This window comes from Perca flavescens, chromosome 12 (assembly GCF_004354835.1).
Source record: "Perca flavescens isolate YP-PL-M2 chromosome 12, PFLA_1.0, whole genome shotgun sequence".
NCBI lineage: Eukaryota > Metazoa > Chordata > Actinopteri > Perciformes > Percidae > Perca > Perca flavescens.
In genome coordinates this window covers 24,225,202-24,247,480 of record NC_041342.1, presented here as the reverse complement: position 1 = coordinate 24,247,480, position 22,279 = coordinate 24,225,202, and the positions used below count along the sequence as shown (strand labels likewise).

Here is a 22,279-nt window from a genome sequence, read left to right as displayed (position 1 = left end):
ATCATGGCCAGAGTCTGCACATGTCAATCTAAGACAAACAGGTTCATTGAGCATCAAACTCACCAACCATTAAGTCCAAAATAGGAGAAATCCTTATGCTAATTTCAACATACTCATACGATGAAAAAATAAATTGATCCCTGATGTGATAAACAATTCCGTAAGAGTAGGGAGTACATAGTTGCCATGAATTTTTGGACACGCAATGTCCCCCTCAGGATGAATTGTAATAACTTTGGTGATACCTTAAAATTTCATAGTGTCATTATTAGGTCGTAATGTCTGTTTGTTCAAAACTTAAACCAAATATCTGTAAAACTAATGAAATCTTAGCTCAACTTTGTATTTGGTGCTAATTAGCCAATGTTAGCATGCTAACAGGCAAGATGGTGAACATAGTCAACATTATACCTGCCAAACGTCAGCATTGGTCTTTGTGAGCATGTTAGCATGCCAATGTTAGCATTTAGCTAAAAGCACATCTGTGCCTAACACCTGCTAGCATGGCTCTAGACTAGAGGATGGATACCCAAACTGAGCCCGTCGGAACCCGGGCCGGGCCGGGTTTGGACAGATATTTAGAAATAATGTTTGGGTTCGGGTTGGGCTCGGTCACATCAGCGCGATAAGGCATTGAACATTTTAAATTAAACAGCTTATTAACGTGTGCGGTGTTGCACTCATCTGTTAACATTTCCGAATGCCTTCCTACAGTTGCTTAATAAAAGCGGGCTTTCCACACAAACAAACGTACATGTGTCATTAGTATGAGAAAAAAAATGAGATTTTAACTGTGTCGGGCTCGGACATAAATATCTTATTGCCTGTCGGGTTCGGGCCGGGCTAGGTTACTGCTTTGTCGGACGCGGGCTGGGCTCAGACAGAAAGATGTGGCCCGATCCGCATTCTACTCTAGACTAGCACATCTAAATAATTTACTTTAATTTAATTATTCCATTCCCCTAATGCTGCTTATGCTTAGCTGGCCCATTCTTTATCTGCTAATTTCTGACTATCTGTGCTTTTCTTAAATAAGAGACATGACTCTTAAGTCTTTCTGATCGTGAATAATTATGTGTACAGAATGCATCAACTTATCAAACAGAGACCACAGTGTGTGTGTCTCAACCATGAAAGAGTAACCTCTTTAAAAAATACACTGGCCCCTTTTGAGCAAATGTGAAAAAACCTCAATAAGGACATAATTGTGTGACTTGTGTTGTAATGCATTTGTATGAGTTTCTGTGTGTCCGAATTGAGGATTTTAGAGCTGCACAGTTCTGAGGGTGGTGGCTTGTGGTCTTTTATGTTGCCAATTTTTATAGATCATCATTTTTGAAAGGCAAAAAAATATAAATTATTAATGCTCCCTATTGATCAGCGAAAATCTTTTCTTCTGTTGGCACATTATTAGTAATTTTTTTGTTCACATGACTGCTGGTATTTACTGTTTACATAACCCACAGTCTGAATGGAATAAGTTGGTTATCTATGGTGTGATCAGAAGACATGTGAGCTTCCTGCCACACAGCCAATGATTGTGTCAGACTGTACCTGTGAAGTGGGGTGTGTCTTTTAAGAGAAAGAGAAATAGGAAGAGAGCTGTGATAGGCTTCTCACCTCTGACAGTCTGCAGCAACAGTGGTGCGATTGTTCCCTCAGCAGATTACTGCGTGATATGAAGCCTCATGCCTTCACAAGACATGTGACTCTTCTTTGGTTGAGATAGGAGAAGCGTTATACTGTGTCTATCTCTCTTTCTCCTTCAGAGAGAGAGAGTGTGTGTGTGTGTATTATTGATCTGTGAAACTCAACAGTGTCTGGCCTATTTGGCTAATTTGCCACGGTGAACTCATGGTCGAACCTATGAAGCCACTCAGCGTGAAAATGTCTTCTTGACTGCAAGGAAATTGTTAAAGTGGCACAAATATACTCCTAATTTTAAAGATTTTTTGTGAATATATGCTTTCAACTCCCACATTATTTAAAGGTCCTATGACATGCTGCTTTTTAGATGCTTTTATTGAGGCCTTAGTGGTCCCCTAATACTATATCTCTTTCCCGAAATTCAGCCTTGGTACAGAATTACAGCCACTAGAGCCAGTCCCACAATGAGCTTTCCTTAGGATGTGCCATTTCTGAGTCTGTAGCTATTGAGGAGGAGAGAAGGGGGGGGGGGGGGGGCAAGGTGGAGAGTGGGGGTGTGGTCTTGACCAACTGCCACTTTGCTTGTTTGCAAGCCAAAATGTCTCTCTCTTTCTCGTGGGTGGGCCAAATTCTCTGGGCGGACAAAGCAGAGAAAGGGGAGGTAATCTTGCTTCTTTTGACCTCATAAGGAGGAGTATCCAGATCGGCCCTGTTATGGGAGCAGCTGGGTTTGTTTGTTTTCCTTGTCCTGTGTGTCTGTCCATGTGCTGGCGTGGCTGAAAGTAGGTCAAGGGGCGTGGCCGGGCGATCCACCTACCTGCACGGCTGCTGGCTATCCTGCAATCTCCTTCTGCTCAGCTGTTGCTGATCATCTCATCACGGCTGCAGTATTTAGACCTGGTTGGAACCTGTCTTCGGCGCCAGATCGTACAGCTACCTAAGTGGTAACTTGGCCCCAAGCGAATCGTGCTCTCAAGTTTCTTGCCTCTTGTTTTTTCGTGCTCCGCTTACTTATGTTTGTTTTTTGTCTTCTCATCCAGATCTACACCACTCGAACCTGTGCCTACGACTGCTGTGCCGCCAGCCTTTAGCTCCTCATACGTTTCATCACCTCGTTTGGATCCCTGTGAGAGTGGTTTTTGGACACGCCACGCTCTGCCCATGCCGCTCAGTCCTGTCTCCTCCACCAGCGCAGCTGACTGTCTCAGGCTGTTGTGTTTTTGTTTACGACATTCATTAAAGACATTCTAAACTATAGCCATAGCCATAACAGTACGATCTGGCCATGGACCCTACGGAGACATCACACGCGGCTGGGGGGGATGGCGTCCAGCACGCCCTCCAGTCCCATGGAGTGCTATTAGGACAACACGATCAGTTAATCCGTTCACTACTGGACAACAACCACCGATTGCTAGCTCAGGTCACCAAGCTAACTGCTGACATTGCTAATATGTCTGCCTGCCATAATCCTCTCCCTTCTCCTCAGCCTTCCAGCCCTCCTCCCGTCCCCGAGGATGTGGTGGAAACTACCGTCCGGGAAACCCCTGTAACTTCGCCCGAGCCCTTCACTGGAGAACTAGATAAGTGCCGGGATTTTTGCTGCAGTGTGGCTTAATATTCCAACAAAGGCCGCTGTCTTTCACTTCTGAATCTTCCAAGGTACACTACACGTTAGGGTTGCTGAGAGGGAGAGCATTGGCGTGGGCGGAGGCGGTCTGCACCAATCAACATTCAGCGGGTTTAACCTTTGCTGATTTTTCTACTCAGTTGAAAACAGTTTTTGACCATCCTGACCATGCTGGTAATGCCTCTCAGCGGCTGATAAATCTGAGACAGGGCACGGGCAGTGTAGCAGATTACTCAGTGGAATTTTGGACTCTTGCTGCTGATTCTAAGTGGAACGAGGAAGCCTTACAAGGAGTTTTTGTTAACGGTTTGACTGAATCCGTAAAGGACGAACTAGCCACCAGAGATGAACCTAGTAACCTGTTTTGTCTTGTTTCCCTGGCTATTACGTTGGATAACAGGTTACGGGAGAGGCGCCGGGAGAGGAGCGGCCAGTCTCACAAGCCTAGACGAGTGATTGCACCCCTAGCTCCCCGCACCTCACCACCCCAGAAATGGTTCACTCCTCCAGGCTCGGTCACTACGCCCCGGGAGGAGCTCATGCAACTGGGTCGTGCTCGGCTTTCCCCGTCAGAACGGTCGCTACGCCTCCAGGCTGGTGAGTGTTTTTACTGCGGGGACGCTTCCCACTTTCTGGCTAGTTGTCCCAAGAAGCCAAAAGACCAGGCTCGCTAGTCAACGTGGGCCAGCTAGCGAGCCCAGACACTAATTCGGTACCCACTAATCCCCGACTACAACTCCCAGCCACTTTTCAATACCAGTCTTTGTCTCTGCCCCTCTCTGTTCTCATTGACTCCGGTGCCGAGGACAGTTTTATCAGCCAAGAGTTAGTCACCCAGGCCAACATTCCCATAGAGCAACTTCCGACACCCCTCCGTGTCACGTCCTTAGACGGGCGCCTCCTAGCTACTGTAACATCACAAACCGTGCCTGTTGAGTTAACCCTGTCAGGCAACCATCATGAACACATCTGCCTCAAGGTCATGTCCCCCTCAACCACTCCCATCATCCTCGGTTACCCTTGGCTTGGTTTACACAACCCTCAAATCGACTGGACACACCACGCCATTCACGGTTGGAGTAGTCACTGTCACGCCAAGTGTTTGGGTTCGGCTGTGCCACCCACTACGGGTGAACCCATTTCTCTGGTGGACCCCCCTGACCTGTCATCTGTTCCTGTGGATTATCATGACCTAGCAGAAGTGTTCAGTAAGGACAAGGCACTTTCATTACCTCCCCATAGGCCGTACAATTGTGCCATTGAGTTGCTCAGTGGTGCCCCATTCCCTTCTAGCCGTCTGTATAATCTGTCACGTTCTGAAAAAGACGCCATGGAAAAATACATAGGCGACTCATTGGCAGCTGGCATAATCCGCCCGTCATTGTCCCCTTTGGGGGCTGGGTTTTTTTTTTGTCTCCAAGAAGGACAAGACACTACGTCCCTGTATTGACTTTAGGGGGTTGAACAAAATAACTGTCAAAAACAAATATCCCCTGCCGCTAATCAACTCTGCTTTTGAACCCCTTCAGGGAGCAACCATCTTCACCAAGCTGGACCTTCGTAATGCCTATCACCTGGTTAGGGTTAGACATGGAGACGAGTGGAAGACGGCGTTCAATACGCCTTTGGGACATTTTGAGTATTTGGTCATGCCCTTTGGACTCACTAACGCCCCTGCTGTTTTTCAGGCGTTGGTCAATGATGTTCTGAGGGATTTTTTGGACCGTTTTGTTTTTGTTTATTTGGATGATATTCTCATTTTTCCAAGTCCCCAGCAGAGCACGTGGCACATGTTCGGCAAGTTCTCCAACGCCTCCTAGAAAACAGACTGTACGTGAAGGCTGAGAAATGCGAGTTTCACCAACAGTCTGTTCCGTTTCTGGGGTTCATCATCGAGAGTGGACAAGTCAAGGCTGACCCCGAGAAGATCAGGGCGGTGACAGAATGGCCCACGCCATCAACCCGTAAGCAACTCCAACGTTTTCTGGGTTTTGCAAATTTTTATAGACGGTTTATTAAGGATTTTAGTCGAGTGGTCACTCCTCTCACTAAACTCACGTCCCCCAAGGTGCCTTTTACGTGGTCACCTGAGGCAGAGCAGGCCATGTGTACATTGAAGAGACTGTTTTCCACATCCCCGGTGCTGATTAACCCTGATCCTGCTTTGCAGTTCGTTGTGGAGGTGGATGCTTCGGACTCTGGGGTGGGTGCCGTCCTCTCCCAACGGTCCCCCTCAGATCAGAAGCTTCACCCTTGTGCTTTTTTCTCCAAGAAGCTGTCACCAGCCAAGAATTATGACGTGGGTAATCGTGAGCTACTGGCGGTGAAGCTGGCCTTGGAGGAGTGGCGGCATTGGCTGGACGGGACAGAGCAGCCATTTGTGGTCTGGACGGACCACAAAAACCTGGAATTCATTCAAACCACCAAGAGGCTCAACTCCCGCCAAGCCCGTTGGGCTCTGTTTTTCAGCAGGTTCAATTTCACCCTGACATTCCGTCCTGGTTCCCGTAACGTAAAACCTGACTCTCTGTCCCGCCAGTTCACAGATTCCGAGGAGGCTGGCGACCCGGTGGCCATCCTTTCCCCCTCCTGCTTTGTGGCTGCAGTCCAGTGGGAGATAAAGTCCCTCGTCAAAGCCGCTCAAGCCATGGACCCGGGACCAGGGGATGGACCCCCTAACCGTCTTTTTGTCCCTGAGCCGGTACGGGCTCAGGTGCTGCACTGGGTTCACACCTCTCGCTTCGCCTGTCACCCAGGTATGCAAAGGACTCTGTCTTTGTTAAAAAGACACTTCTGGTGGCCTTCCGTGGAAGCAGACGTCCGGGCGTATGTATCGGCATGTTCAACCTGTGCTCGCGGAAAAGCCTCTCATCAATCCCCCTCGGGTCTGCTTCAACCCCTTCCAGTCCCCAGTCGTCCCTGGTCCCATATCACCCTGGATTTCGTCACTGGCCTGCCTCAGTCTGAAGGTAATGATACTATACTTACCATCGTGGACAGGTTCTCTAAATCTGTTCACTATATAGCATTACCTAAATTACCGTCTGCCAGTGAGACGGCGGACCTCATAGTCCAACATGTATTCCGTCTCCATGGAATACCTGTGGACATCGTGCCTGACAGTTTATCTCTCGAGTATGGAAAGAGTTTTGTGCTGCTCTGGGTGCATCTGTCAGTCTGTCCTCAGGTTTTCATCCTCAATCCAACGGACAGACGGAGAGAGCAAATCAGGACCTGGAGGCGTCTCTTCGCTGTGTGGCAGCCCACCATCCGACCTCCTGGGCCAAACACCTCCCTTGGATAGAGTACGCCCACAACTCCCTTACCACCTCTACCACTGGCCTCTCTCCGTTCGAGGTGGCCTTGGGCTACCAGCCCCCCCTGTTTCCCGCTCAAGAGAGGGAGTTAGCGGTCCCTTCGGTTCAGGAGAATCTGCGTCGCTGCCGTGAAGTCTGGAACGACGCCCGTGAGGCCTTGCTGCGCACCGCTGAACGAAACAAGCTGGTGGCAGACAGACACAGGACCCCTGCTCCCCAGTTTCAGCCTGGCCAAAAGGTGTGGCTCTCTTCCAGGAATATCCCTCTTCGGACAGAGTCCCGCAAGATGTTGCCTCGGTTTCTGGGGCCTTTTGAGATTGAGGCCGTTGTGAACCCTTCCGCGGTCCGCCTGAAATTGCCGCCGGCTATGAGGGTACACCCGACTTTCCATGTGTCACAGTTGAAGCCCGTCTCCACCAGTCATCTGTGTCCCCCCGCTGATCCCCCGCCTCCTGCTCGGCTGATTGATGACCACCCTGCCTACACGGTTCGGGAGCTCTTGGACGTACGTCGACGGGGTAGGGGTCTCCAGTACTTAGTGGATTGGGAGGGGTACGGGCCTGAGGAGAGATCATGGATACCCCGGCGTTTCATTCTGGATCCTCAGTTGATCAAGGACTTTCACTGTGACCACCCTGATAGGCCTGGTGGGTCGCCTGGAGGCGCCCGTTGAGCGGGGGGTACTGTTATGGGAGCGGCTGGGTTTGTTTGTTTTCCTTGTCCTGTGTGTCTGTCCATGTGCTGGCGTGGCTGAAAGTAGGTCAAGGAGCGTGGCCGGGCGATCCACCTACCTGCACGGCTGCTGGCTATCCTGCAATCTCCTTCTGCTCAGCTGTTGCTGATCATCTCATCACGGCTGCAGTATTTAGACCTGGTTGGAACCTGTCTTCGGCGCCAGATCGTACAGCTACCTAAGTGGTAACTTGGCCCCAAGCGAATCGTGCTCTCAAGTTTCTTGCCTCTTGTTTTTTCGTGCTCCGCTTACTTATGTATGTTTTTTGTCTTCTCATCCAGACCTACACCACTCGAACCTGTGCCTACGACTGCTGTGCCGCCAGCCTTTAGCTCCTCATACGTTTCATCACCTCGTTTGGATCCCTGTGAGAGTGGTTTTTGGACACGCCACGCTCTGCCCATGCCGCTCAGTCCTGTCTCCTCCACCAGCGCAGCTGACTGTCTCAGGCTGTTGTGTTTTTGTTTACGACATTCATTAAAGACATTCTAAACTATTTCCTCCGTGTCTGTGTGTGGTACTCCGTGTTCTGGGTCGTAGCCATAGCCATAACAGGCCCATCTGAGCTTTCATTTTCTCAAAGGCAGAGCAGGATACCCAGGGCTCGGTTTACACCTATCACCATTTCTAGCCACTGGGGGACCATAGGCAGGCTGGGGGAACACATATTAATTAAAAAGGCTACTGTTTACGTACACTGTGAAACAGAATGCAGCTTGTGATAGATTTGTCTCACCCTGATGACATTACTCTGACATCATTGGGGTTATTTTCTCAGACTAAACAAAGCTCCTCCGGAGCAATTTTCAAATGTTTTAACAGCGTCATGGCTAAGTAAACTGACCTAAAATTAGTGGACATCCCCTTTCACTCTTTACCTTATTTTCTCTATACATTATCAACTTGCATAATAACGTATTGTTAGTTTCAAGCCTAATGTGTCATCATAAAAGCCAAACTCACCATCTTATTGTAGAAACATATTTGCATTCACTGTTAGGATCTGCTTGAGAGTCAGATTCTGGTTTTAGTTTGAGTGACTAATATATGGCATTTTGCTAATATTGCACTAGCTAATATTTGCTGGCATCACAAAAAAACAACTCTGTTCTCAAGTAAAGAAATGTCGGGTCCAATAACCCTTTGTCTTGCAGCCCATTTGTGTCAAGTCCTTGGCATAGTGGTTGACAACCACTGTCTTAAAGACTTCATATGGATGCTAATTGGAGCGCAGCAGAGAATCAGGACTCATGTGTTGCATCCCCTCCTCTCTCCTACCGATCCCTTCTCTTCTTGTCATCTTATATTCTTTTTCTTCAGGCACTCTTTCTCCCAGTTCCAATAAGGCAAGGCAAGGCAGCTTTATTTGTATAGCACATTTCAGCAACAGGGCAACTCAAAGTGCTTTACATAAAACATTAAAGAGCAGTTAAAAATGATTAAAAAAAATTAAAAACAGATGAAGTACAAGAATAAAATGTACTTAAGAACAAGTTAACCAAGTCCAACTTGGGCCTCCCAGAGGTAACTACATGAGCCACCCTCTCTGGCTCATAACATTTTCTTTTCATTTTGACTCCATATAACATCTATTTCAGTTCATTTTTATCCCCACTCCCCACCTCAGTCTTTCACCTCTCCCCCTTTTTTTTTTTTTTTTTTTTTTTTTTAAAAGGTGAGAGGGAGAGATAAACAGAAGCAAAGAACAGCAGCTTTTAGACTGTAGTGTGTATGTGGAAGGGCTCCGGTGTCAGTGAGCAATCCCACTAACGCCGCCAACACACATTAGAGGCCCCTGTGTGTGTGTGTGTGTGTGTGTGTGTTTGTATGGATTGTGCATGCTGTGCCTGAGGGCAGGGAATTTTAAATCAGGCGTCCAAGGAAACTGATACCACTGAATATTTGCATATTTATTCCTTATCAGAAGCTGGGATATTAATGAGGGTAGCTGTGACTGAGCGGGTTATGCAGAGAGAGACTGGTGGTTGGGGACAGGCAGATGGTGTGTTTACTCCTCTGTTTTCATGTTAAGCTGGAAGACAGCACATGAGCTCTGCCTAGTGTTTATCCTCTAGAATTACATAAGACTGAACACGTCTAACAAGGACATGATAGCAGTATTCCCTGCTCATCTGCAGTTATTTTTTTTGGATGCAGAGGATAACCCAAGAACAAGAAGGGAAAACCTGCTCTACAACGATTTTTTAGAAAGAGCTATGAAAATAATGCTGTGTTACAGAGATACAAACTCCATAAAATACAGTGAAATTACTATAAAGTCACTGCCTTACCACCAGAGACATACCATGAATCCCTGTAGGTGTATAAGGATATTTTGGGAAAAACACCTATTCACTTTCTTGCGGAGTTAAATGAGAAGATTGGCACCACTCTCATGTCTGAGAGTATAAGTGTATTTTAGTTAAAGCAACATAATGTAACTATTTTACCTTAAAGGTCCAATATCGTAAAACGTGAGATTTCCATGTCTTTTTTTAAAATTATAAAGCAGTTCGATACTGGGAGCGCCGGTGTCATGCTGCCGCTACGTACATAATAGCAGAGGAAAAGAGACCAAAGAGGACGTTGACGGAAGAAGCTCTGGAGAGAGTGACAGAACAACAGTAAATCTCGCACTGGCTTTTAGTTGTTAGCGGGAGCTTAACAAAATAAAAGGCTGCACGACAGATGGCGGGCTGGCCATCTTGCTGTTGGACTAGTAAGTAATATCAGCTAGCTTGTGTTGTTGCACTTGCTTGATGTTTGGCTGTGACCGAATCACCGTGACGTCGTGAACAAAAATCACTTCCAGGTAGACAAATGGCCGTGGATTTGAATTGTGAGATATTTGAAATTGGCACACTTGTTTATTTTCAGCTGTGACTGTAACGTTAAAGATATAAAGATATATTGTTAAACACGGGGGTCTGTCCTGACTTTTCTGCTGTGCTTATTTTCTTTACTGGGTTGCTTTGCTAGCGTCTTTGGTAAACCAAACAGCAACATCTAGCAAACTGCTAGTTTGGGGTGTTTTTTTTCTTTAGTCTGTAGCCCAACAGGTAAATTAGCTAGGTCTCCTACCTAATGTTGGTGAAAGTGTCGAAATATAAAACATATCAAACATGCATTTTAAGAGTTAGTTGTATGTACGGGACGCAGGAGTTTTCTACCCATTAAGTCATTGAAAACAAGCCCAACAGTGTTGAACCATTTCTTAAAAAGAACCAAAAAGGTCACTTAAACCATACGGATGTCGCAATAACATCAAAGTGTCTTCATAAGTGCTACAACGTAACTTTTCCTTAACTCTTGGAGTCACGTAGTCAAACAAGCCAACAGATTGAATAAATCTCCCGTCCCTTTATCTCCTTTAACATTCACTCTGTTGGCCTGTTCCCGTCTTAATGGAACAATGCAGCAGCATTACCAGCGGCTCATCCTTGTGATCCTGTCTCCCTGGGGTCCCGGTCCCCTTCCAGTGGTGTAGTGTAAAATGTAGGTCGGCTGAGCTGTGATTTAGCGGGCCTGTTGTTTGTTTGGATCAGGAGTTTTAGTCGAGAAGAATCGTCGACTCAGGCATCTGTGCATGTTTATGGGTGTAACAGACGAGAACTGCAGGCACCTTTCTCAAATCTCTCTCTTATTAATGATGATAATGTGTAAAGATGCTACAGTGTAGTAGTGGAGACTCATTAGGCGCACTTCCATCCAACAGTTTTTATGCACATTTTTAGTTTGTAAACATCGGAAATTCAAAAACATAGTTGAAATATATATATATATATATATATATATATATATATATATATATATATATATATATATATATATATATATATATATATGTATATGTATATATATATATGTATATATATGTATATATATATATATGTATATGTATATATATATATATATATATATATATATATATATATATATATATATGTATATATATATATATATATATATGTATATATATATATATATATATATATATATATATATATATATCAATTAACTCTAATGTTCACATAACAGTGGTGAATGAAAATTCTAATTAATTAGAATTTTCTTTTGCTGGTTTTCTAGAAAGCTTGAAGCAATTACTATAGAATTACCTGTGATGTTTTTCAGGGAATGATTTTTGCAGGATCTATTGCCACCCCTTTTTTCGTTTGAAATCCTCACTTTGTCAGCTTGTTGTTCACAGACCAGACGTAGCTGTAGCCTACAACTGATCACAATGTTCACTACAGCTTCCTAAGCAAGGTATTTTGATGTTATGCCAAATCTGTGTAAACAATGCATTTTCAGGAAGGGAAAACCATTCATTTTATTCAAGCTAAGCACCCAGGCATTTTCTGAGCATCTTTCAAATGCTGAGAAAAAAACTTATTCTGTGTAATTTCAGCTCATATCTCAGCTACAATATTGAGCAGAAAGAAATAGTAATAGAGCTGTGATTTGTTTTTCTTTGTCAGCACTGTGCATTCCAGAAGCAGCATGCTCCTTGTTACAGATGGATCAACGGACTATGATAGATTTGTCTCCTTGTCTACATTTCCATCCGCTCGCACATTTATCCATTCATTTATTTGTGTGTCGCAGCAAGCAGCGTTCTCATCTGAGAAACGTCTGAAAGGACAAAAAAAAAAAAAAAAAGAAAAAAAAAAAAGGCCAGTGTGTTTGGAGCAGAGCAGAGCCTTATTCCTATGACACAAAAGCTCACTCTCTGATCCATGGAACACAACAGAGCCAGCCCCCTGCACCCTTGGGCCAGGCAGCAAATAATACCCATAATGCAGCATGTCTGTGACTGCCGGAATCCCCCGTGGCCATGCTTGTCCAGCTTGTAGAGGACTATGCCAGAGCCGTGATGCCAGGCAGCAGCCTATAATGCCAATTTATAGAGGCCAAATCCTGGCACACACCGCACATTATTCTAATTCTCTCATTCAACTAGCCTTTTGGACAGTGAGGGGTGTTTTTGTGTCTTGATTCAACATAAATGTCAGCCGGTCTTGTGAAGCAAAGTGCCCTTAAGGTCCATAGTGTATGTACTGTACACAAGTGTTTAAACCAGCATACAGACCCTCGTCTCCTCCATCAGGCTCTGTGGCATTGTTAAAAATGTAGTTATTTAACACAGCCATGCCTGTCACACCAACAATACCCTGGCAGTGCAACTCATGGTGGCTTAGATAAGGCAGATCCAACAATAACAGTTCTTACACAAGTAATAACTCCCATGGTGATGCTCCCTAAATAAAAGAACAAGGCACGCAGGCACACACACACACACACAGGGTTCACTGCAACATTTCCCACTGCAATCCCCTGAGCTCACGTCTCATCAAAACAGCTCTGATGAAGGAAAACTGGGAATTTACCCACCGAAATAAGAACAATTACATCTTTGATTCCTCTGAATAATTCATAAGTTATTGTTTGTGGGATGTTGCGTGTACATGTGTGTTTGAAAGAAACTGGGCAATCCCTCAGAAACAACACAACTGTGCTAGATTTGTGGCCTCACAGTTGAGGGTTGGGAATTTAAGAAGACTCATAAACAGCTATTAGTTTCAACTGGGTCGGGATGTGGTGGGCCGGTGTAAAGCTCCACAGTGACACCCTGTGGTGAAGAAAAGAAAAGCATGACTCTGGCATACTGTTTTTATTTTTTTATTTTATTTCAAATATACAGGCTGACAGCAGCCTTGTACACAAACATCAAAAGTACACTTTGGCAGCAATGGCACCTCACACACGACAGCCTATCCATTCTTTACAAAAAAAGCTCACAGATAAGCATGCAAATACATCATATGAAAATAGTTAACTGTGGAACATGTGCAGTTGTTTCAGTGCCTTCAAGCAACAAACATCGTCAAATGATGCACTTTGGATACCCTAATCTGTCTCAATGGTCTATACCTAAAGCGGTGAGGGAAATCGTATGCAGGCTTCAGCAACATATGATAACACGAACTTATGGAGTTGTCTGCAGTTGCTGGCGTGAGGGACCACTAGGCTCGCCACATATTCTCATGTGTAGGCAGACTGTTTATAGGACTTATTTATTACAGTACACTGTGATGTATTTTTGGCTCTTAACTCTGTCAATACTCAAGGGAAACTAATACGTAATTACACACGCACACACACACTATGTCCTAACAGTCCGCTGCCGACTGTGTGTATGTATGCATGCGTGTCTGTATAAAGGACGCTGACGCACCCAACTTCCCACTGTCAGCCAAATCTACCTTCAGGTATAAATAAAGTTACCTTGACCTTGATTGTCAGCTGTTGTCCCACATTCTTGGACCTACTGCAGACTACCTGTATCACAAACTAAGGCACTCAATTTGGGGACCACTTTTAAGTGTAGAAGATTGAAACCCCTTGTGATATTAGAGCCATTTTAAAGCACTTTCTGGCTGAAAAAAAAAGGGTCATAAACAAGAGTCTGTTATTCTTTCCAATTTACAGACCCATAAATTAGGTGACATGAACCTAAGGGGTCAATATCAGATTTAAATGAGCAGTTAAGCTTCACATAGCGTGTGGATGAGCTAAAATAAGTGTCTTCCACACTTGCCACAGGCTTTAGGAGACATGTAGCCCAAACAGGAATTAGGCAAATTCTCACGCCACCCCTCATACAAGGGTCTACATCAACCCCCTTCCCACGTTCAGTGGATCCATCGCCATCCAGCCAGTCACGATTTTGGTCCTCTTAGCTCGTCTCGGAGCGTGAGCACATACTCGTCTCTTCTTCCCCAGCTCGTTCTCCGAGTCACACATTGATCTTCTTCAGCTGTTCATATGTGAGGAAGAACTGGATACAGAGTAAAGGAACATATAGGCAAGAAAAGTGGATTTCTTTTTCTTTTCTTCTGTTGAGCATGGGAGGCTCACAGGAATTGTGGCTCTTTCTGTACTGCAGCTCAAAGCCTTGTTACCTCAGACTACTCAGCTGTAACAAGTCAATAATCTCATTACATTTTTCCAGGCATGGTTGGACGCACAATGACGACCTGACAGCACTTCTCTTCCCCCTGTAACCGTTTGGTCTGGAAAGACTTTCATAGAGTTCACTCTCCACTCCTTCCTTTTCTTTCCTCACCCTTTATCTTTGCCCCCCAGGTCCTCTCTAACCAGAGGCAGTGGGGTACAGAGGCAGTATTTTCACAAAGTTACAAAAGAGTGTTAGCTAGCATTAAGCTAATCTTTTCTCACTGAATGCATAACAGAATTTTCCCAAGTGGTTCCCCTTGCTAATTTCTCCAGCTCAATGAATATTGCATCACAGAGGATATATGTAAACAGAGTGGTGCACTAACAAGATGGTTAAAAGGATACAATGATGTTCCACGGTCCCAGGCGGAGCCAGTTGGGAAAGAAACCCTTGTACAGGGCCATGAAGCCCTCTGAGCGCCATGTCTGAAAAATAAAACAAACATGTTAAAAACCCATTTTGTCTTATTGTCCTCTGATGATCGTTCTAAAGTCCTCTCTGGGCGTTTTTTTTAATTTGATTTTTTTTTTTACTGGGTTTAGGAAATCAGTGACATTAAGGTCTGATCTTGATATTTAACATTACTACATTATATTAAATATTCATTCTGGAGGCCAAATTCAAAACGTACACTCATAGGCACTTCTTCATAGCAATTTGACACTGTGGGCTGCTTTTAACGGCAACATTCACAGATGAAAGTCATGAAGACCAATACAAAAAGGAATAGTCAAAAACTTGAAGCAGCAGAGGGTGAGATATCCTGACTTTTAGTCCCTAGTGCAGGTCAAACTTCAAAACACTGGATCCTACATTTCCCAGAATGCAACCTATTTTTGTTAGTCCCACCCTGCCTAGCGCACATCTTTTTCTGGAGTTATTCTTTCAGACTTTAAAAGCTCCCTCCAAGACATTATACAACGGGCTGAACAGTACTGCCCATGACGAGTAAACAGATCTTCATTTGTGAAATCTGTGGAGTGCTCCTTCTGAACAGAAACGATGGTAAGGTGACTGACCTGCAGTATACAGTCCAGTGTTCCCTGGTACAGAGCTACTCCTCTCTGGTTCATCATGCGTGTCCGGACTACGTCCACCGGGTTGGAGGCCAAAGCCCCCGCCAGACCACACGCAAAGCTGGACCTGGGGGACGGCAAGACACCGGTTCACATGATAAATCTGTAGATTCCTTCATTTTGTCCCTTAATTAAATCTTTGGTGCTAAACAGGTAATTGCTGGTGTGTGTGTGTGTGTGTGTGTGTTGCTGCCACAAATGTAACAGATGTTATTTCCTGCTAGGCTGAGGATTTAACCTGTGCAGTAGTGTCTATGGGTTGAATGACTATTGTGTTGCATCAATTGACAGAAATGCAAAAAAAAAAAAAAAAAAAAAACATGTATGTTTGCTTAATGCAAGTGCATGATCTCTGCTCAGTAGGCAATCTAATGACAATGGTCAACACATACATACTGAACAGGGCTGTGTATCATTTCTTATGCCAGGCAGATTTTTTTTGATGGTTCTAAAGATTTTCTTGCCAGATCTTCTTTCTTGCCGCACCGATTTCAAATCACAAATATTAAACAAACAATCAATATCCCGCCAAAGCCAGGTCGCCCTGCTGAGTTTGAGCTAACCTATGCTTAAGTGTTTGCTAGCTCCATTGGCTAACCCCCATCACTTTTAACCAGCAGGTAGCAAGCAGGACACGGTAACTTGGCTTGGGTCTTGAGGCGTTTTTCTCACCGACAAATTAACTACACGCTCTGCACTGCTACGTTCACAGCTGTAGCATTAGAGCTAAAGTTTTTTGGCTAAAGTGTGGGCTACAGGTGCCGCTGTTGAAGTTTAGGCTGCTTGCTAGTAGCTGGCTCCTGATTCCCCTCATACAAGTAGAAATTAAAATATGCTAAAACTGTATAAAGTCCAGCAACCGGTTTAGCTAACGACTCTGCTTCTGTCTGGAGGGGCCTCAGACAGATCACCAACTACAAGCCTAAAGCCCCCCCCCCCCCTCCATCAATAACCTGCGCCTGGTAAACAGCCTGAACGAGTTCTACTGTCGTTTTGAAAGACAGTGGGACAGTCCTCCACCAGCCACCCCTCAGCAGGGGCTGGGGCCTTTTCATTATGGTCTACCTCAGAGCCCTCCCTACCCCCCCTCTACAACAATGACCCTTTCCATCCACAAAAGGAGATGTTAACAGGCTGATTAAAAGTCAGAACCCCCGCAGCTGTCTCTGATGTTCACGGACATCTTTTCACACCTTACTGACCCACTCCTGGACCCCCTGCAGTTCGCCTACGGAGCCAACAGGTATGTAGACGACACAATCAACATAATTTCCAGAAACACGTAGCACCCCCCTGTCACCCAATCACCCCGGCTGACTTCCCAGCCAACACTGTGGAGTCCTTTGCTTCCTGAGCTCCATCATCTCCCAGAACCTCAAGGCGGGTGCAATCAAGCATCTACTGTGTACTAGAGGTGTGAATCTTCACTGATCTCCTGATTCGATTAAGATTATCATGTCAGCGATTCAATTCGATATCTCGATGCGTCAAATAAGTTTTTCTATTAAAGCCATGTAGAATATTTAATTCATAGCTTTTCAAGCTTCAAAAACAAAACATTCTGCAGTGCTCTAATACTAAATAAATTGGATACATAAAACTACAGCACTAAGCACATGGCACTTCCTGAGAACAGAATATGTAAACAGAAATGTTGTTAGGCCTACCTTAAATTGTAATAATCGATTATGAGCCTGCCAATTATCGATGCAGCATCGCCCATGTCCACGATTTGATGCATCAATTATTGGATTAATTTCAACACCTCTACTGTGTACCCGGCATAAAATACTGAAAAATGTAATATTAGCTCCCAGTGATAACATCACATAGGAGACAGGAGTAGGATCTGTAAACTTACACGAAATGTGCGTACACGTTGTCCCCCATGTGACCCGACAGGATCAGATGCTTCTTGGTGATGTCGTAGACCGGTAGCTCGACCCCGACCACGATGGCCGCCCGCTGAGCCGTAAGAGAGACACCCTGAAGCCGAAAGAAAGGAAGTGTTACAAGATTGAAGATTTGAGTATTTAAGAGCAGTGTCTACCTGTAACACATGGAAACTGAAGCCCTGTTCAGACCTGGCATTAACATGCGTGGGCAGCTCTTAATACAGGTGTGAATGCACCCAAGTTGCATTGAGTTGACTACAGAAATTCCTGTATTCTTACGTCTGCTGTATAAGCCATATGTTAACTACACGTTTATTTTTATATACAGCAGCAGGAAAGTGAAATTTGATCACAAGCTCTGAACAGGGCCTGAGGTCATTTAGCAATGCAAATGAAGCATTTGTTTTCTGTACCTTCCACAGCCCTCTTGTTCCCTCCTGCTGGTAGATGTTAATGAAGTTGCCCATCATACTGCCCTGGATCACATTTCCCTGAGCCTGCATGCGGATCTGGAAGAACAAACAGAGGTAATGTCTATAAACTTGAGACAATTAAAGTATACACAACCAGCGTGGAATGCTGTGGGTTCACCAAGCCAATAACGGGGGTGTATTAATCTGGCCAGCACCAGAATGCAAAGGCAAAAAAGTTAGAGGGGATGTTTGGCAAGAACATTCCAAGAAATCTCCAGCCCCTGCTTAACTTGTTTTCATTTATTATTGGCTGCTGTGTGCAGATCAGCTTTGGTTTGTCTGGCTCCATGAAGACCTGGCACACGCAACTAGAACACGTTGTGATGAAAACGCAATGTTCCAAACCTTTAACAACTGCCATTTGTCTGTTAACCCCTAACAAACATGCCATGGGACGGGAAGCCTTACGCCTAACATGGCATGGGGAGAAGAACCCATGCTAAAAATTAGGAGTACAGATAAGCATGTGCAGACACAAATTATATTCATGCATCCATATCGTTTACAGAACACTATGTTAAGCCTCAGACACTTTAGTCTATAAATAATCCACAGGTGGGGGCTCGATAGCACTAAGATGCCCTTCACAGGGGCAGTTGGAGCATGCGCATATGCTTAAACCAGTCATACTTCCGTTTAAGGTGTATACATGCAGGAATACCCCGGTTACTGGAGGAGTACTCTTGGTCTGTTAACCGAATTTTGAGAACTCCAATTTTAACCAGGGTAATGCGTTTGAGAAAGTGGGGTATTGCCTTAACCTGAATATAATCGTTTTTTTAACTGCATGTATACGCACTGACTGACACATCTAGAAAGGGCATAATAATCCCTCAGTTCTTCGGAGAAAAGTCTAAAGTACAGTCCTACCTAAGGCTGCATAAGTATTTACACTTGTAAATCATGTCTCAATGAAGCACTGGAATCATCCTTAACATAACCCTTCCCCTACTATATAAAAGTAGTGGAAAGCAACGCCGTTTCTTCTGGTGTTCAGTCTACACTATGCCACGTTCAGGTCATATAAATACGAGTTCACATCAGCCCTCTGTAGCCTTGTGATGATTACATGTGGGATATGTAGGATTCTGTATTGACCTCATCAGTGGAAGCCCTTAAGTTGGAAAAGCAAATTCATTTTTAAATTTAAAAACAGAAAATAAATAAACATATGAATACTTTCAAGTTGGAGAAACATAGTGCTCATCTAACACAGCGGTCAAGTAATTCTTCAGTTGAAGAATTACTATATGCCTTATTGCTGCAGTTCTGAAAAACAAACCGCCTCTACTGCTTTGGGAAAAAACTGACGAAGTGACAAAAACAAGTACAAACTTGCACAATGCAAATAGTTACCTTCAGCACATCAGTGGGGTTGGCGATGGAGGAGGAGATGACTCCAGATAGAACACCACATATCATATTAGTCAGCAGGGTCTCATCTGAAAGAGGAGAAGAGTGGGAGGCAGACTGTAAGTGTGAACAAGCAGCATTCGACACCATGCATTAGGCGGTCAGTTTGTCTTTACAGTGTTTTACAGAAGCACAAACAGTTACGCTTAGCTCAGAGTATGAAAAATGAGGAGACATATTTAAATAGGTCACACCCTGTGACCTTCAAGAGCAATGTGCATGTGTCGATGGGGCCAGGTAACCCCCTGCCAAAATGTGTGCGGAAGTGTGTATGCTTGTCTGTGTCAGAAAGAGAGAGAAACTGGGACTCACCCTCTGGTCTTTCAACCAGCAGTCGCTTAAAGCTCTGGTATGTGCCAATTTTTATGGTCCCATAGGAGGCCTGGCGCAGCATAGCAGGAGCTATTCTGTAACGGTAAAGTTTATTGTAATTACCCGGTACCGCAATATATCTTTATGGTTTGTAACGCAGCAAAGGCAAACAAGAAAAAAAAAAAAAAAAGTCTCAGCACATAAGAACAACAATAAAACACGTAGACAGGCAAAACTAAGCCAGATTGGGGAGATGGGGGTGCAAAAGGGTCGAGGAAAAGGTAGGTGGCAGGACAATGGCGGTCACAAAAGTAGGAAGTGCACAAATAGGAGGAAGTGTAAGAAATACTACGTACAGTAGAAGTATAATGCAAATGATAGGTCCAGTACTTATGTACTGGACCTATCATTTGCATTATACGTATGGACTAGAAAACATAAATCCAGCATACTGACCCTGAATACAGTGCCCGGAGCCCCTCCTCTCTTCCTATCCTCACTAAAGCATGGAGCATGCCTCTGTACCGAATCTCTCGGTATTTAATGTCGCCGACTTGGCCTTGAACTTGAAGACGAGTCTTGGCTAGGTCGATTGGGAAGGTCCCTGCAACAAAAACCATGGGATAGTACCTTATGAGACTGTAAAACACAACAGAGGTTTAAATAATGAATAGTAATCTACGCAGCTCGGCCTCCCCGCCGCTCCACTCATCACTCACCGCATTCCGCCGTCACGGAAGCTAGCCCGCCGAAAACAAAGGGCTTCCAGTTGACGTTCGACATTTTCTCCAACAGTGTATCGGTTCACAGTGAAAAATCAACCGGTGAACCGGCGAGCAGGATGACTACTATCTGAGGAATGTCTGCAGCAGCTGCGCTTCAATCCCTGCCGGCGTTTGAGAAGTCCAGCCCCGTTTAACCTCTCATACTACAAAGCTCCGCCCGCTGCCCCTCAATTGGACGCAGTCTTCACTGTCCCCGCCCACTGCATGTTGCTAAGCAACCTCACCAGACAGTAGAAAGGAGCCACGAGATCATAAAATAGGAGACAAGGTTGCTTCCTTTCCTTTTGATTTATTTTGATTACACACACACACACACACACACACACACACACACACATGCACACACACACACACACACACACACACACACACACACACACACACACACACACACACACACACACACACACACACACACACACACACAGAATTGTTTATTGCTGTCAACTTGTCAGCTTGAATGTTTATGATCTCTTGCCATACACTGTGCTTTATGAACCTGTGATGTCACCATGGTCTGTTAATGTCTTTGTTCTATATCTATGGTCTTTACGCCGCCTTATTGCGTATTACGGAGCTGATTTCAACTGCCAGTGTGAAGGCGGCGTTTGTAGTTGCCATCTTTTTTTTCACAGCAGATGCCTTGAATCTGTTGATAGTTTGTAGCAATTGTCTCAATCTGTCTATTTATTTCCCCAAAACTCACAAGAAGTCATGATTTAGGGGTTTAAAAAAAAATAATCTTACAAACCCCCCTAGCTTAAAGTGATGGTTCCGAGTAATTTCACCCTAGGGTCCTTTGCACCATGACTTCGAGCCAAACAACCCCCCAGAAGCTTTTTTCACCTGGGTCGAACATTGGGAGAGTTAGAGTAGAGTAGCGTTATCAGCTGAATAGCTTAGTGCAGGGGCTAATGGATCCAGGTTTGTATCTTGTAAATGACCCCACTAATAATGCCCGAAATGATACCAAACTTCTACACTAGTACAAATAGGTTATGCACTCATAAAACGATGGATTGGGAAGTTACCAGAAGTTTATGTAAATAACACTTGCCTGCTGGCTTCTGCTCTCTGCTGTTGCTGCTGTTGCTACCAGGCAGTAAGAGCGCTTAGGGTCTACAAAGTAACACCTAAAAGAGATGCAACAAAAATATTTATGAATTTAATGATTAAATAAGGTTATGTCTCCAAACTTACCTCAATTATAAGTTGTCTCCTGCTAGTTATAATACAGCACTTACTTAAAAAAAAAAAGTTAAATTAATAAATATTTTTGTTGTATCTCTTTTCGGTGTTGTCCCTAAGCACTTTTACTGCCCGGTAGCAACAACAGCAGCAGCAGCAACAGCAGAGAGCAGAAGCCAACAGGCAAGTGTTATTTACATAAACTTCTGGTGTAGGCCTACTTACAAACTTTCCGTCCACGTCACCACTATAAATACTTGTGTCATGTTAAGACACCAAAGCATCATCTTGGAAAATTTTGGTGAACAACACTAAATTAATCTCATTGTACCCCAAACTTGACAAAGCGCACCGTGCAGCTCCGTGAAATTAAATTCTCAAACATCCAATCCTTTTGGTGTTTACATTCTTGAACCCTTGGCCACAAACTAATTACCAAGAAAACAGACAAATAAAGCTCATAGGAGAGACATACAAAAAAATCAAAGTGTGTAACACCAAAATGCAATACTAAAACACATGCCATAAAACTAAGAACACTCACAAATATGAGTCAAATATGTGATGAAGTCACCACTAAGACATCAATGAACGGTGGCAGTTCCAGAGCTACCACAGAACTAATAAGCATGTTTGAACATGAGGTGAGGTATGAACCTGTAATCAGATCTAAACACGTTTTTAAAAAACCTTAAAATTCTGAAATGTACAGGTCAACAGGGTATTGATTTTACATCAGATGAGACATCTAGTTCTACTGTGTTCTACTGTAGTTTTATCTTTCTGCCA

At 44.4% G+C, this 22,279-nt stretch overlaps 1 protein-coding gene across 1 annotated transcript; it reads right to left on the bottom strand.

Moving 5' to 3' along the window:
* Positions 1-12,993: 12,993 nt before the first annotated feature.
* On the bottom strand, positions 12,994-20,442 carry LOC114565759 (kidney mitochondrial carrier protein 1). The gene is made up of 9 exons (XM_028593989.1): positions 20,237-20,442; positions 19,974-20,121; positions 19,518-19,612; positions 19,149-19,234; positions 17,733-17,828; positions 17,286-17,410; positions 15,368-15,491; positions 14,693-14,773; positions 12,994-14,168 (listed from the first exon to the last, which is right to left on the bottom strand). The coding sequence occupies exons 1-9, from the start codon at positions 20,298-20,300 to the stop codon at positions 14,127-14,129; spliced, it is 861 nt and encodes a 286-aa protein (XP_028449790.1). The 5' UTR covers positions 20,301-20,442; the 3' UTR covers positions 12,994-14,126.
* Positions 20,443-22,279: the final 1,837 nt, after the last annotated feature.